Below are 15,532 nucleotides of genomic sequence, written 5' to 3'. Positions count from 1 at the left end.
GGATGGCACTGCTCATTAATCTTTTCACTGCTGCAGAAAAGGTGAAGTAGAGTTTGTCATGTTTGACAAAGCAAGTAAATCAAGAACATAAGCACTGACAGTCCTAACTCTGAATAAGCTTGAAAATAAGACTAAGGCTGGGTGTGGTGGCTCAGGCCTGTAATCCCAGAACTTTGGGAGGACGAGGCGGGTGGATAACCTGAGCCCAGGAGTTTGAGACCAGCCTGGGCAACATGGCAAAACTCCATCTCTTGTAGAGAAAAAATATAAAATACAAAAATGCAAAAATTACCTGGGTGTGGTAGGGTGCATCTGTAGTCACAGCTACTCCAGAGGCTGATGTGGGAGGATCGCTTGAGCCTGGGAGGCAGAGTGAGACCCGGTCTCCAAAAAAAAAAAAAAAAAAAAAAACAACAACAAAAAACCAAAAATAGGATAATCTTCTACAGAGATGTACTACTTTTAAAGAACTTTATCTTTTTTGTAAAAATCTATATGAATTTGGTACTTGCTCAGTACACTGAGCCTATTGTGAAATTTTCAAAAATGGAAAAGCAAAAGAGTAAGTTACAGATATTTGCTACTTAAGAATTTTCAAATTACTCCAATGTAACCATTTTTAATGGCTGAACCATTTAGTCAATCCACTACTGACTGAATTTTGATTGTTTCCAATTTTTCACTAACAGCCCAGCACGGAAAATTCTTGTATTTTCCTCCTCCCCTCAAACTAGTATGACTGTTTCCTCAAGACAAATTCTTACAAGACAGATCTGGGAGTATGGCTAACATTCTGAGATACCTGTCACACTATGCTCCAGAAACTGGGATCTTTATTTCTGGCGAGACAAAACAGTAACACTTGCGTGACTCTGTATCAGGTATTTTTCTAAACATTTGGCATATATTAAGTCATTTAAGAACCCTATGTGGTATGTGTCATGGTGCCCATTATTTCATATACCAGGAAACTTTAACACAGAAAGGATAACTTACCTAAAATCATATAATTAGATAGACCCAAATTTCTAACCGAAGGGCTGGAGAATGCAGGGGTATAATCCACAGAGCATCATTAGGTAGACTGTGGCAGAATTAGGTACTTTCACTTCTCTTTGCCAACCAAGGACAGCAATAACGTCAGTCCTCTCCTCTTCACGCTGTTACAAGCAGGCTGCAGTCACCAGAACAGACCAGGGTTTTTCACCTTAGGTATGTGCTTCCCTTTCCATACAAAGACGCTCTTTACTGACAGTATTAAGATAGACTTGGGTTATTCTTTTTTCTAGTAATGGTGACAGACCTTTGTTTGTCTTTAAATTTTGCCTAGTTCTCACAAGAGCCTCCTCTGCTTGTACATGGCTACCCAATGAAAATGCCGTGTTGATTAAGGTTTGAGACTAAAATTCCTAAAAAGGCAATGTGACCTAGCAGGGTTACAAGAAAACCTAACATACTACTGAGAAAGAACAGACAAAAGATGTGGACATTCTGAATGCATAAAAGTAGCCAACAACTACCTCCAACCCCCAAGAACACAAAAAACCCTGGGCTCACTTAAGATGACAAAGTAGGTCAATGCTGACCAATGATGTTCTGTTTCTAAAATTCACATCACCATTCCACTCAGTGATAATGAACACCAACGGGAAATTGGACCATCCGAGTGAGTGTCTAGAATCTCTGTGAGCAGATGGCTCTGCCATCTGTGGTTTTCCATTCCTCTATGGCAGTTAAGGATGTTATAAATTCACATCAGTAACATCTCTGTCCCACATCTGCTAGGAGGAGTCTACGGTCCCAGAGCAGTCATCTAGAAACCAAGAGGTTTCCCAAAAAGGCTGCCATTTATTAAAATGAGTTAATTAATAGACTCACGGACTCTTTCAGGGTCTAGTATGAATTCACTCACAGGAAACTAAACAGACTAAACGCGTTTCCCCTCATCTACTCTCTCCACTGTAATATGGCAAATATTTACATCTCTTTAAACATGTACTAGCTGGTCCAGGTGACTGACACTTGTAATCCCAGGATTTTGGGAGGTTGAGGAGGGAGGATCACTTGAGGCCCGGAGTTTGAGACCAACCTGGGCAATACAATGAGACCCTGACTCTACAAAAAATTTAAAAATTAGCCGGGTGTGGTGACATGTGCCTGGATCCCTTGAGACCAGGAGTTCCAGGCTGCAATGAACTATGATGGAAACCCTGCACTCCAGCCTAGGAGACAGAGCAACACCGTGTCTCAAAAAACAGAAAGACTTGTACTAACTCATTAATCCTCAGGACAACCCTAAGGGAGTACTATTATCAGTCCCTAAAACGGTGAACGCCGTTGAAAAGGCACTGGCACAGAGTGGTTAAGTAACTTGCTCCAAGTCACAGAGCCAGTAAATAGGGGGCAGGTGGTCTGAGGCCAGAGCCAAGGTTAAGGACTCTCAGAGCCAAGGCTGTGACCAAGGCGAGCCCGGCAAGGACAGGACCCTCGGCCTCGCCCACTAAGAAGCAGACATTTACAGAATTCCTAAGACGCCGGGTTCCATTTCGTTTTTAAGGAGTCCGATCACATGTGAAGCGCCCCTGCGTCTTAAGCCCAGCTTTTGGAAGGCACTGTCCCTTTCTAAGGCAACTATGGATCCTTATTTCAGGACTGAGATTTAACATTTCAGTTTTTTGTTTTTGAGACAGAGTTTCACTCTTGTTGCCCAGGCTAGAGTGGTGCGATCTCGGCTCACTGCAACCTCCGCCTCCTGGGGGTTCAGGAGATTCTCCTGCTTCAGCCTTCTGAGTAGCTGGGATCACACGCGCGCGCCACCACGCCCGGCTAATTTTGTATTTTTAGTAGAGACGGGGTTTCGCCATGTTGGTCAGGCTGGTCTCGAACTCCTGACCTCAGATGATCCACCCGCTTCGGCCTTCCAAAGTGCTGGGATTACAGGTGTAAGCCACCGCGCCCGGCTTAACATTTCAGTTTTTAAAAGTAGGAGCTGCATAAAACAGGTGGCAGAAACAAGCTGCAGTGCAGGGCGCTCGCCATCCTCCGTCCCCATGCACGAGCTCGAGAGGAGCCCAGAACAAGCTCCCCTGCGACTCGCCGGAAATACTGACCCCCTCCCCGGGATGCGGCCGGGGCTGGGCTCCGCGGCTCTCCCGCCCGACCCTGGACCCCGCGCCCAGCTCCAGCGCACAAGGCTCCCGCCCCCCGCGGCTGCGGAAGCCCCTCCCCACGGGCGCCCGAGTCTCCCGCGCACCCGCATCTCCGCCGGGGCAACCTCGCAGCTCCTCCGGACGCCGAGGCCCGCGCCTCCCGCCCGCAAGGCCCACTTCCGGCCGCCTCCAGGTCGCGGCCCGCCGGGGAACGGCCTAGAGATTCGAAACCTTTCAGGCCGACCCCAACTCGCCCGCCTCCCGCCGCCAGCCGCCGGCCCGCACCTACCGAGCACCAGGAGAGCCATGCCGAGCGCCGGGCTACGTGCAGTCCCCACAGCCGCCGCCGCTTCAGCCCTGCCGCGTGCCACACGCCGCGCCCCCGCGCCCACGTCCCGCCCCAGGCCAGTCCGGTGGTCCGCTGGGCGGCCGCGCGGGGGCGGGCCGGAAGGCGCTCGCCACGCCGTGGCTGCGGCTCATTGGTCCTGGAGGACATCGCTCACTCACATATCCAATGGGAGGCGGCCGGGTAGAGGTTACCGGTTTGGTTTTTTTCACGGGGGCGGTGGCGAGCAGCGGAAGGCGGGGCCTGCTGGGGGCGGGGCTGGCAGCCTCTGCTCGCACCCCCTCAGCTCCCCCCGGCCCTCTAGGGGTGCTGCTCGGAGGGGAGCCCAGTACTGGGCGTTTTTACCTCAGTTCCTTATTCTGCACCCCCCCACCCCGCCTCCTCCTTGCCTCTGTGCGCTCCCCACCCTCTTTATCCCGGGGGAGCGTGACTCGGCCTCAGGGCACCCACGGTCCTGGTAGCTGACCGAGAATTGCTCTTGTGCCCGACGAATATTCCGTGGACACACATTTGCTCCGCACGCGCTGTCTGCAATGTAATTCGACAAGTTTCTATTTTGTTGAATTACTTTGAAAGTTCTTCCGTCCAGGGCACATGGCTCTGCAGAGCCTTCTCCTCCTTCTCTGGAGAACCCCAAGGACTTAAGTGGCAGCCTCCTCGCTGACAGGGTCTCCACTTTGTCCTGGGGGGCGAGGGGGCTGGCAGTGCCCTCACGAGGGTGTGTGCTTTGTAAAATATGCAAAAGTGAAAAAAAATATGTTTGTGGGGCAGGCTGGCGAGCAGTGGCATGATACAGCTCACTGCAGCCTTGAACTCCTGGGCTGCAGTGAGCCTCCCGCCTCGGCCTCCCAAAGTGCTGGGATCACAGGCATGGGCCACCACGCCTGGCAAAAGTAAAAATTTTTTTGTTTTTTTGAGATGGAGTTTTGCCCTTGTTGCCCAGGCTGGAGTGCAAAGGCGGGGTTTTGGCTCACTGCAATCTCTGCCTCCCGGGTTCAAACGGTTCTCTTGCCTCAGCCTCCCGAGAAGCTGGGATGACAGGTGCATGTCACCACGCCCGGCTAATTTTTGTATTTTTAGTAGAGACAGGGTTTCTCCATATTGGCCAGGCTGGTCTCGAACTCCTGACCTCAGGTGATCCGCCTGCTTCGGCCTCCCAAAATGCTAGGAGCTACCGCGCCTGACCTGAAAGTAAAATCTTTCAAGCACAAGTTAAGACCACTGTATATTTCCGCCTTGATTCTCCCTCCTATGTTTGGAGTGGACTCGGACATTTTGTTTTTGTATTAGTAATTTCTCCATATTGTAGTGTGTGAGGCATAAGTATTCTTAGGCAGGGGTCCAGGAGTGGTGGGGGCCGGCTGGTGAGCTTCTTGGAGGAAGTGGCACTAGAGCTGCGTTTGGAAGATTTTTCAGGCAAACTGAACTCAGAGGCACAGCAGCCCTGTGAAGTCACGGGGGCCTCTCCTGGAAGCCACATGCCAGCATTGATTTTCCCCAGGGAGGCTGCTTGTCCCGGGACAGAAATCCTCAGCTTGGTACCCCGGGCAGCTCCTCCTGAATGTGAAGGGGCGTGAGAAGCCCAACCGGTGATCGCAGGGCTGTTTGGGATTCACAGCAAAGGGCAATGGACTGCGAGCCTGTTCCTTCAGGCCTGTCTGCTCTCCCTGAAGGGCGCCTGAGGGGCAATGAATGCTGAGTTTGTTTTTCTGACCCGTTTCCTGCGCTTGACGCATTTTTCCTCTTAAATTTGCTGCTGTTGCTGACTGGGTTACAGCGAAGTCCTTTTCCTCTCAGCCTGGAAAGTCATTCTTTTCCTCCCTGGATGGAGGAATTTAATTCTCTTACCCGAAGAGGGCCCCTTCATTTGTCTTCACGTTAAGACAGTGACTTAACTTTGTCCCCATGGGCCACAGACATCACAGCTTCCACAACGCACTCACGATCGAGTTTGTTTCCTCAGGGTTGTGAGTTGATCGCAGCCTCTCCAGGAGTGCTGTGTTTGGGCAGCAATCCTGCTTGGAACAGAACCCTCGAACTGCGGTGGCCCACACTGCCAGTGCCCTCTGTGTGCTGTGTGGTCTCTGTCCCAGTTGGCCTCAGGGCTGATCCTCGTGGAAAAAACAGAGGCCAGATCATAACTCCCTGCTGAATATCCCAGGTCACTGGCTGCTCTGGACCGTGGGCTGAATGCGCAGCTGCACGAGGCACACACCCCTGTGAAGCCCACTGTACAGGCACAGGCTTCCGGAAATGCACAGGCTTCTGGAAATGCACAGGCCTCCGGAAATGCACAGGCTTCTGGAAATGCACAGCCTTCTGGAAATGCACAGGCTTCCAGAAATGCACCAGGGCGTGTTGCTCATTTCTTTTTTCATTAAAACCAAATGCACATTAACAACCTAATTATACGAGAAAGTGTCTCAGGCACAGTCACTGGCCCCAGGGAGCACACGGCCAACAGAGAGGCACGTTACACTGCGGTATTCCTCGTGCTCTGACAAAGAGAAGCCCCTGGTACAGTGGAGCCCAGAGGAATAACTTCTTCTTTTGTTTCTTCACTGTGGTAAAATATACATGCAGTTTTCCATTTCACACATTTTTGGGGGTGAGGGGGCTTCCAGTAAAAGCTGGAAAATCTGCTAGACAAATTCTAAATAAGTTGTAACACCCCGTTTTACTTTTTTTTTTTTTTTTTTGAGACAGTTTTGCTCTGTTGCCCAGGCTGGAGTGCAGTGGCGCAATCTCGGCTCACTGCAACCTCCACCTCTTGGGCTCAAGTGATTCTCCTGCCTCAGCCTCCCAAGTAGCTGGGACTACAGGTGCACATCACCGATGCCCAGCTAATTTTGTATTTTTAGTAGAGATGTGGTTTCACCATATTGGCCAGGCTGGTCTTGAACTCCTGACCTCATGTGATCTGCCTGCCTCGGCCTCCAAAGGTGCCGAGATTACAGACATGAGCTACTGCGCCTGGTCAGCATCCATTTTTAAGTGTACAATTGAGTGGCATTAAATACATTCACAATGTTGTAGAACCATCCCCACTAATCATCTGTAGACCTTTTTTACCACCTTAAACAGAACCTCTGTACCCATTAAGCAGTAACTCCCCCTTCCCTGCTGTCCCCAGCCCTTGGTCACCTCTATTCAACTTTCTTTCTTTATGAATTTTGCTAATGTAGGTACTTCATATAAGAGAAATCATATTTGTCCTTTTTTTTTTTTTTTTTTTTTTTGAGATGGAGTTTCACTCTTGTTGCCCAGGCTGGAGTGCAGTGGTGCAATCTCGGCTCACTGCAACCTTCGCCTCCCGGGTTGAAGCTATTCTCCTGCCTCAGCCTCCCAAGTAGCTGGGATTACAGGCACCCACCACCATGCCCAGCTAATTTTTAAAATTTTTTTAGTAGAGAGGGTTTTCATCATGTTGGGCAGGCTGGTCTCGAACTCCCAGCCTCAGGGTGATCCACCCATCTCGACCTCCCAAAGTGCTGGGATTAGAGGCGTGAGCCACCGTGCCCAGCCTGTATCATTTTTTTTGTTTTTTTCAAAACACCATTTTCCTCTCTTTTTTACAGGCTCCAGCCTAGAGTCAGGTGTTGGGTTAAATTATCTTGTCTCTTCAGCCTCTATTCATTTGGAACATTTTCATGCGCTTTTTGTGCTTTTTTTTTTTTTTTTTTTTGGCATTGACACTTTGGAAGCACACAATTCCACCTCCCCACTTTTAAAACTACAGCACTTTTCATTTGGGTTTATCTGGAATTTTCTTGCGATTGGACTCAAGTCATGCCCTCTTGCCAGGAAGACCACATATGTGACTGGGATTTTTTTCTTTGTACAGCCTTCCTTTTTTCCACAGTTATTTTTCTTCCCAAGATCAGAGGGTGAGCTTCTACTTCCTAGAATCAGGTTGTAGCAGAGTTGAAGAAAGTCTCAGAGGACATGAATTCAACATTCTGTTTTGTTGGGGGCGGAGGTGGAGGTGATGGGCAAGGGAGTGATGTCATGTGACCTGCCCAAGACCCACACTGGGCATGTGCTTGGCACACTATAAGCTTTCAAGGAATGTCATCATTCGACTTAGTTAATGGCATATCAAAAGCCAGAACCCAAGTTCCTTGATGCCCACATTCAAGCTCTTTCCCCTAAAACCTAGTCTCCTGTGAGATTTCTTTGGCTACTGCAATCCTTCACCTTTGCCATTCTTTGCCGACGCACACACACACACCCGTGGCTGCTCCAGCCTGATAGGATCACTCTCCCTTTTTATTCCACTCAGGAAGCTCGTGTGGTTTTTCATGAGTGAAAGTGATGTTATTAAAAGGCTAACTTTGATTACTCTCTAATTTAGTTAAAAGGGTAAGTGGTTTGCAGACATGAGTACTTTATGTTATTAGCAGCAAGTCACTTGCCCCGCCTCAGCAGCTGATTGCGACACTGTTACAACACGGCAGGTAGAACTATGGCTGCAAACCCCCTCTGTCTAATTAAGGGACTCCCAGGGGCCTATTCTGAGTTCTAGTCACTCAGGTCATCTTTCTGGGTTAGAACAAAGAACTGTCCCCAAGCACCAGAGTTGAGAGTGACTCTTATTTTAGGGCTTGTGGAAGAGACTGCAAGCAATCAAAATCAAAGTTGCAGATTCTGGAAATTCCTCCACAGTCACAGAACTGCAGCCAAGTATATACTGCCTGCTACACTACACCACACAGCTCCCCCGGTGGGCGCCTAAGGCCTTGTCAATGGAATGGGAGTGGAGGTGATAATCCCAACTGCTTAGCCAGGTCCTGTTCCTCTTCCACCAGGTGGAATTGTTGGACTTGGGGCACCCCAGCTTCTACCATGAAGACCTCCACAGGGCCCTTGGGGACACTGGAGTGGTGACAGGGAAAGAACCCAAGTCTAGAATGACCGGGAAGATCAGTGCCACCCTCCAGCCTGGATGGCTCACCATGTAGCTGTTACTTGAGAGAGAAGATTCTGTAGTTTTAGCCATTGTATTTTGGAATAACTTGTCACAGCAGTTTAGCTTGACTTTGACTAATACAGGGCTTAATGTTCTCAGGGTGAAGAATCTGGGCTAACGTACCCACAGAATGAACAGGGTAGACCCGACAGGAGACATGTACCTCTTCCTAGAGGTGCTCAGGAGACACACAGTGCTCCTCTCTGGACTTTCTCATTCATTCTGAGGTTCGGATCACAGGTAGAGTCTTATTTTCAGTGGGGATAGGCAGATGAAGCCTTTTAAAAATACTCATAAAATGCACATAACATAAAATAAAATTTACCACTTTAACTTTTTTTTTTGAGACAGGGTCTCACTCTGTCACCCAGGCTGGAGTACAGTGGTGTGATCATGGCTCACTGCAGCCTCGACCTCCTGGTGTCAAGCAATCTTACCACCTCAGCCTCCCAGGCAGCTGGACTACAGATGAAAGCCACAACACACCTGACTAATTTCTGTATTTTTTTTGTAGAGATGGGGTTTTACTATTTTGCCCAGGCTGGTCTCAACTCCTGGCCTCAAGTGATCTGCCCACCTCAGCCTCCCAAAGTGTTGGGATTACAGGCGTGAGCCACTGTGCCCAGTTCACTTTAACCATTTATTTATTTTATTTATTTTTTTATTTTTTTGAGATGGAGTTTTGCTCTTGTTGCCCAGGCTGGAGTGCAATTGTACTATCTCGACTCACTACAACCTCTGCCTCCTGGGTTCAAGCAATTCTCCTTCCTCAGCCTCTTGAGTAGCTGGGATTACAGTCTCATGCCACCATGCCTAGCTAATTTTGTATTTTTTTTAGTAGAGATGGGGGTTTGCCATGTTGGTCAGGCTGGTCTCAAACTCCTGACCTCAGGTGATCCACCCACCTCAGCCTCCCAAAGTGCTGGGATTATAGGCGTGAGCCACCATACCCGGCCTTTAACTATTTTTAAGTGTACAGTTCAGTGGCATTAAATGCGCTCACATCGTTGTACAACCTTCATCTCCAGAGCCTTTTATCACCCCAAACTGAAACTCTATCCCCATTAAATGCCAACTCCTCATTCCCCCTCTCCCTGACCCCTGGCAACTGTCATCCTACCTTCTGTCTTTATAAATTTAACTACTCTAGACATCTCATGTAAGTAGAATCCTACAGTACTGTCCTTTTGTGAGTGATTGATTTTACTTAGCCTAACGTCTTCAAGGTCCATTCATGCTGTGGCATGTGTCAATTTCCTTCCTTCTTAAAGCAGAGTCACATTCCATCGTATGACTAGACCTCATTCTGTTTATCCATCCGTCTATTAGTGGACACTTGGGTTGTTTTCACCTTTTGGCTGTTGGAACAGATGGAGGCTCCTACTCTGGGGGTTTCCTCTACTTACCGGGTGCATTCGCCATGGTGGTTGATGGATACATTATGGGACTTTTCCTTGATAGGGAGTGGGCAGAAGAAGTTGCTGAGCCTGAAAGTGAGAGAGAAGAGGAGATGAGTGAGGTGGGGATGGGGAAACTATTACCGAATGTTCACCATATGCCAGGCTCCACATATTTACATCTGTGAACCTGCTAAAACTGCTTTTGTTAATCAACAAAAAGTTATAGTGCTGAAAAATCTTATTCCTGAAAAAGCACAGACTGTTATAAACTGTGCTATTTGAGATAAATAGAGTAAGAATGGAGCATCCTTCTTTTGTCTGAAGGACCTGAGTCATCTTAACACTGAGAAGCTGCCTTGATTTCCAACCCAGGGCTTTCTGGACACAACATTGCACATTTGTCTTACCTTCATCATTTCCAAGGAAAGAGGAACCTCCATCCACTTCGTAGCCCAGGTCTGACCGTAATTCCTTTATACACAGTTGTGTTTTGCTTTGAGCCTATTAAAACACTGCTTTATTTAAGTCTTACCTACATCTTTCCGTTCTCCAACACCCTATGGTAATCCTGTTGGCTTGCTTGGTTAGAGTTGCCCCATGGGTCCTCTGAGGTGCCCTCTCTTGTTGCAGTGATCCGAGAAGCCTGCTTCTGCTGGTCTGCAGGTTTGCCCTGGTGGTCTCTGTTAGATGGGGCCACCATGTGTTGTGTTTCGTTTAATCCTCACAGCAGCCCTGCAGTGAGATATGACTAGTCTCACTTTACCGAGGGAGACACTGAAGTCCAGAGGTGTTCTTGGCATAGTGAAGTGGCCTCATTGTCTGGGGTAATACCCGTGGTTTGTTGTCTCATGGTCATGGAGATTAAAGACGTGGACCCACAAAGAGTGAGGTTAAGAGAGGAAGTTTAATAGGTGAAAGAGAGAGAATAGCTCTCTGTTACAGAAGGGGGTCCCGGAAAAATGGGTTGTTGATCTGTGGTTAAATGTGCGGTGTTTTATAGATGAGTTGGTGGGGAGGCGGTGTCTGATCTACAGAGGGCATGAAAAATTGATTAGGACCAGGTGTGTCATTTGTATAGGGTGTACATTTCTGGCAACCCCCACCCCAGTATTTTATTATAGGTGTGTTTTCAGTCTGAATTGTCATGTTGCCCATTTCTTTTTTACTGTACATGTGTTAACAAAGAAGGGGAAGATGGAACTTCCATGGTGAACATGTCCAGCCCCCAGGTAGCCTTGTTTCTATAGATGTCATCGTTGGCATTCCCTCGTGTAAGTTTCTAGTTTTTCTAGTTGTCTTTGTTTATCTGTGTCTGTAGTTTGATTTTTCAGGCTATTCTCCGTTAGAAAAAAAAATTTATTGAGCTGTTTTTTGTTAGAAGGGAAGTTCTGTCGAGGACTCTTTTGTCCTCACTATCTGTCTAAATAATTTCTTTCTACCTCCTGTATCAGCGGCACCAGCTGGGGTGGCCCGAAGCCAGGGAGCTGGGCCGGTTCACTCACATGGCTGGAAGTGGGAGCTGATGTTGGCTGGGACCTCAACTGGGGCCAGTGGTCGGCACACCCACACAAGCTTCTCCTGGAGGTCTCTTCTCATGGATGCTGGGGCTATCTTCTCTCCTCTGGAAGCTGTGCTCTGAGAGTGAGCGTCCTAAGAATCAGGAAGAGGAAGCTGCCACTTCAGGACCTGGGTTTGGAAACTGACCCTGGTTAAGCAGGTCATTGGACCCAGGACAAGGGGGAGGGGAGTGGATTCTACCTCTCAGTGAGGAGATGGCTACAGAATTTTCAGGTCATGTTTTAAAACAGCCTTCAGAGATTTGGAATGCCCTCTTCTCACTTTTCTGTTGTTGAAGTATTGCCCATCCTTTATGGCCCAGCTGAAATCCACCTCCTTCCTTCCTCCTCTCCTACCTCTCAGTTGAAATTAATCATGGCCTCATCAGCTCTTCCAAAGCTCACCCTTGTCTGTTGCTTCCAGTCTCTACCATTGCACGGTAAGCCAGTGGAGGGCAAGATTCAGTTAATCAATTTTACCTGTGTGTAGGGAGTAACAGCGTGCCCCTGACATAGGCAACAGGCACCCAGCATATGAGTGTTAAAAAATGAATAATCGCTGTGAAGCCAAGGGGTAGAGGCAGGAGAAAGAGGGGTCAGGGGAGAGCAGGCCCCGATTTCCCCAGGAGGCCTCTGGCTGTGTGGTTGGGTGTTGCCTTCTATTCAGCAGTATCTGAATTGATGCTGAGCAAACATCTAGAAAGAGGAAACATTGTTGGAGAATTCGGCAATTCAGCACTTCTCCCTCTACAGGGTTGTAAGTGTTTCTGTGAATTTAAAGATTCTATCCAAGGGCAATAATAAATGATTTTTTTTTTTTTTGAGACAGGGTCTCATTCTGTCACCCAGACTGGAGTGCAGTTTCGCAGTTATGGCTTGCTGCAGCCTTGACCTCCTAGGCTCAAGTGATCCCCTTGCCTCAGGCTCCCAAGTAACTGTGACCACAGGTGCATGCCTCTATGCCCAGCTAATGTTTTATTTTTTGTAGAGACAGGACCTCACTATGTTACCCAGGCTGGTCTTGAACTCCCTGGCTCAAGTGATCCTCCCACCTCAGCCTCTCAAAGTTCTGGGATTACAGGCTTGAGCCACCATACCCAGCCTTATATAAACGATTTTTTAAATTAAAAAAAAATTTTTTTTTGAAACAGAGTCTGTTGCCCAGGCTGGAGTGCAGTGGTATGATCACGGCTTACGACAGCCTCAACCTCCTGGGCTCAAGTGATCCTCACACCTCAGCCTCCCGAGTAGCTGGGACTACAAGCATGCACCACCATGCCTGGCTAATTTTTGTATTTTTGTGGAGATGGGGTTTCACCATGTTGCCCAGGCTTGTCTTGAACTCTTGGGCTCAAGTGATCAGCCTACCTCGGCTTGCTAGAGTGTTGAGATTACAGGCGTGAGCCACTGCACCCGGCCATAAATGATTTTTATTTATTTGTTTATTGATTTTTTTTGAGACGGAGTCTCGCTCTGTTGCCCAGGCTGGAGTGCAGTGGCGCGATCTCGGCTCACTGCAAGCTCCACCTCCTGGGTTCATGCCATTCTCCTGCCTCAACTTCTCAAGTAGCTGAGACTACAGGAGCCCGCCACGACGCCCGGCTAATTTTTTGTATTTTTAGTAGAGACGGGGTTTCACCTTGTTAGCCAGGATGATCTCGATCTCCTGACCTCATGATCCACCTGCCTCAGCCTCCCAAAGTGCTGGGATTACAGGCGTGAGCCACCACGCCTGGCCTCATAAATGATTTTTAATGTAGCACTGCAAACAGGGATAAGTGGGCACATGCTCCTTACTGGGACTCATTGATAAGGAGGCACTTAGTAAAGTGATAATATCTCCACCCTCTATGCCATCTAATAAGTCAAATAGGTAGCTTGGGATCGATGCAGTAGCATTTGGATGTATGTTCTGGCCTGGCTTTACTAAACAATTTGCAAGGCTTCTAGGCAAAGCTAAAACCAAAACATATGGTGGCCACTCCAAAAGTGAGGTCTGAGCCTTTGTTATGGCTGTTGCCTCTCTAGCAAGTCTGAGGAGACAAGCTGTGAGCACAGCTTCCGGCAGACAAGACAAGGCCTCCCCTTTGTGAACCTCCCATGATGCCTGGTCTCCAGCTGCATCTTTGATATTGGCCATGGACAGTTTTTCCGTGCTGTATCCCCATGGCTTGTCTAGGGCCAATCTTAGAGTACCCCAGTGTCTTGGGGGTGGTTTGTATTAATCCACTCAGGGACTAGATAGTGGTGGATCATTTGCTATGACTCCTTTCTCCAGAAGTAGAGGTGGCCTGGACAAATCACCTTGCTCATTTTTTCTTGTGTTTCAGAGGTTAGAGCTCAGATGCTAAAGAATCCAAGGGACAAATCCCAAGGGTGCAGTCTCATTGTCAGCAGCCAAGCTCTCCTGCCACAGAATGATGCTCTCTCTTCTCCATCCACACTGGCATTTGCTGCTTGGGATATAGCAGCTGCTTCCCAATTCTTTGTCAGGCCTCTAGCCTCTCACTGCTGCTAATTCATGGACTCCCAGGAGGTTACTTCTAAAACTTCTTCCAATCCTTGTTATGGCTCGTATGAACTTCAGAATAAAGTGGGAGAAGGTTAGGAAAAAAGGAAATAAATCTCTATTCAGTGCCTAGGTGCTCAGCGAACACTCTGTCATCTGTATCAATGACACTACCAATCCAATTGCTCAAGCCTCAAATCTCATTGGGTTCTCTTTCCATCACCAGCTCCCAACATTCTTTGGCAATTTCTGATAATTTGAGCACCAAAACATATTCAAAATCTGCTGACATTTTTCCCACTTTCTCACCATTGCCACCACCTTGGTTCCAAATGGCTACGTGGACTTTTGCAGTGGCCCCTTAGAGTCAACAATGTTGGTGCCGTACTGTAGTGGATGTTGTGGTGTGTAGCCCAGACCCCACTTCAGGAGGGGACACTCACACCTCCAGTCATAGGGAGTGTTGACTGCTGTTGCTTCATGGCTGTGTCCTTCCATTGGCTAAAAAGAGCTGCTGTGCCCAAGGTTATACTCCCTCCATGGGGGCAGCTTACATTCCATGATTGATAGATTTGGGGCTACAAAGGACTGCCCTCCTTTTCTCAATTTGGGACAACCCCGAAGGCCCTTCCCAGCTTTAAGCCCCCCGTGGGGGTCCACTGAGGCCCTTGTAAGCACCCACATCATGATTCAGCTTTATGATTTAGCTTCTCCTACCCAACCTTATTTTTGCCACCTCCTTGTAGGCATCATTGCCAAAAGCACACTCCAGTAAACCTCCTGTAGACAGATAGCCATCTCAGAGTCAACAATGTTGGTTCCATACTGTAGTGGATGCTGTGGTGTGTAGCCCAGACTCTGCTTCAGGAGGAGACACTCACACCTCCAGTCATGGGGAGTGTTGACTGCTGTTGCTTCATGGCTGTGTCCTTCCATTGGCTAAAAAGAGCTGCTGTGCCCAAGGTTATGCCCCTTCCCTGGGGACAGCTTAAATTTCGTGATTACATGTCCGTGGCTGATGACACCTGTCGAGTGTTCTGCTGCCCCTCCCCATTGTGTAGCAACCCTGGATGGATTCTAGCAGCGTTGTCCAGCTGGCAGAACTCTATCCCCCTTGCCACAGTTATTGGCTCAGGAAGGGGTTTGTCACCACAATAGCCACTAAGCCAAGTGGCCAGTGGTATTCACATGGCCACAGTGATTGTTCCAGGGTGAGCATGTGACATAAATTAAACCAATCAGAGTGAAGCTCTGGACTTTGGTCAATGGCTAGAAGAGTGGCATTTGCTTGGGCAGAAGCATGGATCTCTGTTGTCCCTGGAAACTACCCCGCAAGAGGAGGAAAACCCACGTAGGGATGAAGCTGAAGGGGGGCAGAGCTGAAACAGTCATGGAGAAATGGAGCCAATCCCTGATCAGTGTCTGAAGACTGTCCTTCAGCTGAACATTCCAATTATTGAAATATGAAATCATCTTTATTGTTTAAGCAAGTTTGATTTGGGTTTCTAATTGGCCTTTCTATTTTCACTCTTGGTATCTGTGATGGTTAATACAGAGCGTCAACTTGATTGGATTGGAGGATTCAAAGTATTGATCCTGGGTG

At 48.3% G+C, this 15,532-nt stretch overlaps 1 protein-coding gene and 1 non-coding gene across 2 annotated transcripts in view; both read right to left on the bottom strand.

The window, feature by feature from the left end:
* The window catches only part of PDIA6 (protein disulfide isomerase family A member 6), a 28,020-nt gene extending 24,410 nt beyond the window's left edge, over positions 1-3,610 (bottom strand). The window contains exon 1 of the mRNA XM_054476305.2: positions 3,439-3,610. Coding sequence (XP_054332280.1) covers positions 3,439-3,457 — 19 coding nt within the window. The 5' untranslated portion in view covers positions 3,458-3,610. The remainder of the gene's footprint in view (positions 1-3,438) is intronic.
* A 2,497-nt stretch (positions 3,611-6,107) lies between these two features.
* LOC129030957 (U7 small nuclear RNA) lies at positions 6,108-6,168 on the bottom strand. The gene has a single exon (XR_008500848.1). It is a non-coding gene; the product is annotated as a U7 small nuclear RNA (small nuclear RNA).
* Positions 6,169-15,532: the final 9,364 nt, after the last annotated feature.

This window comes from Pongo pygmaeus, chromosome 12 (genome assembly GCF_028885625.2).
Source record: "Pongo pygmaeus isolate AG05252 chromosome 12, NHGRI_mPonPyg2-v2.0_pri, whole genome shotgun sequence".
NCBI lineage: Eukaryota > Metazoa > Chordata > Mammalia > Primates > Hominidae > Pongo > Pongo pygmaeus.
Note: the sequence above shows the minus strand (reverse complement) of the source record. Positions and strands in the feature narration are given on the sequence as shown.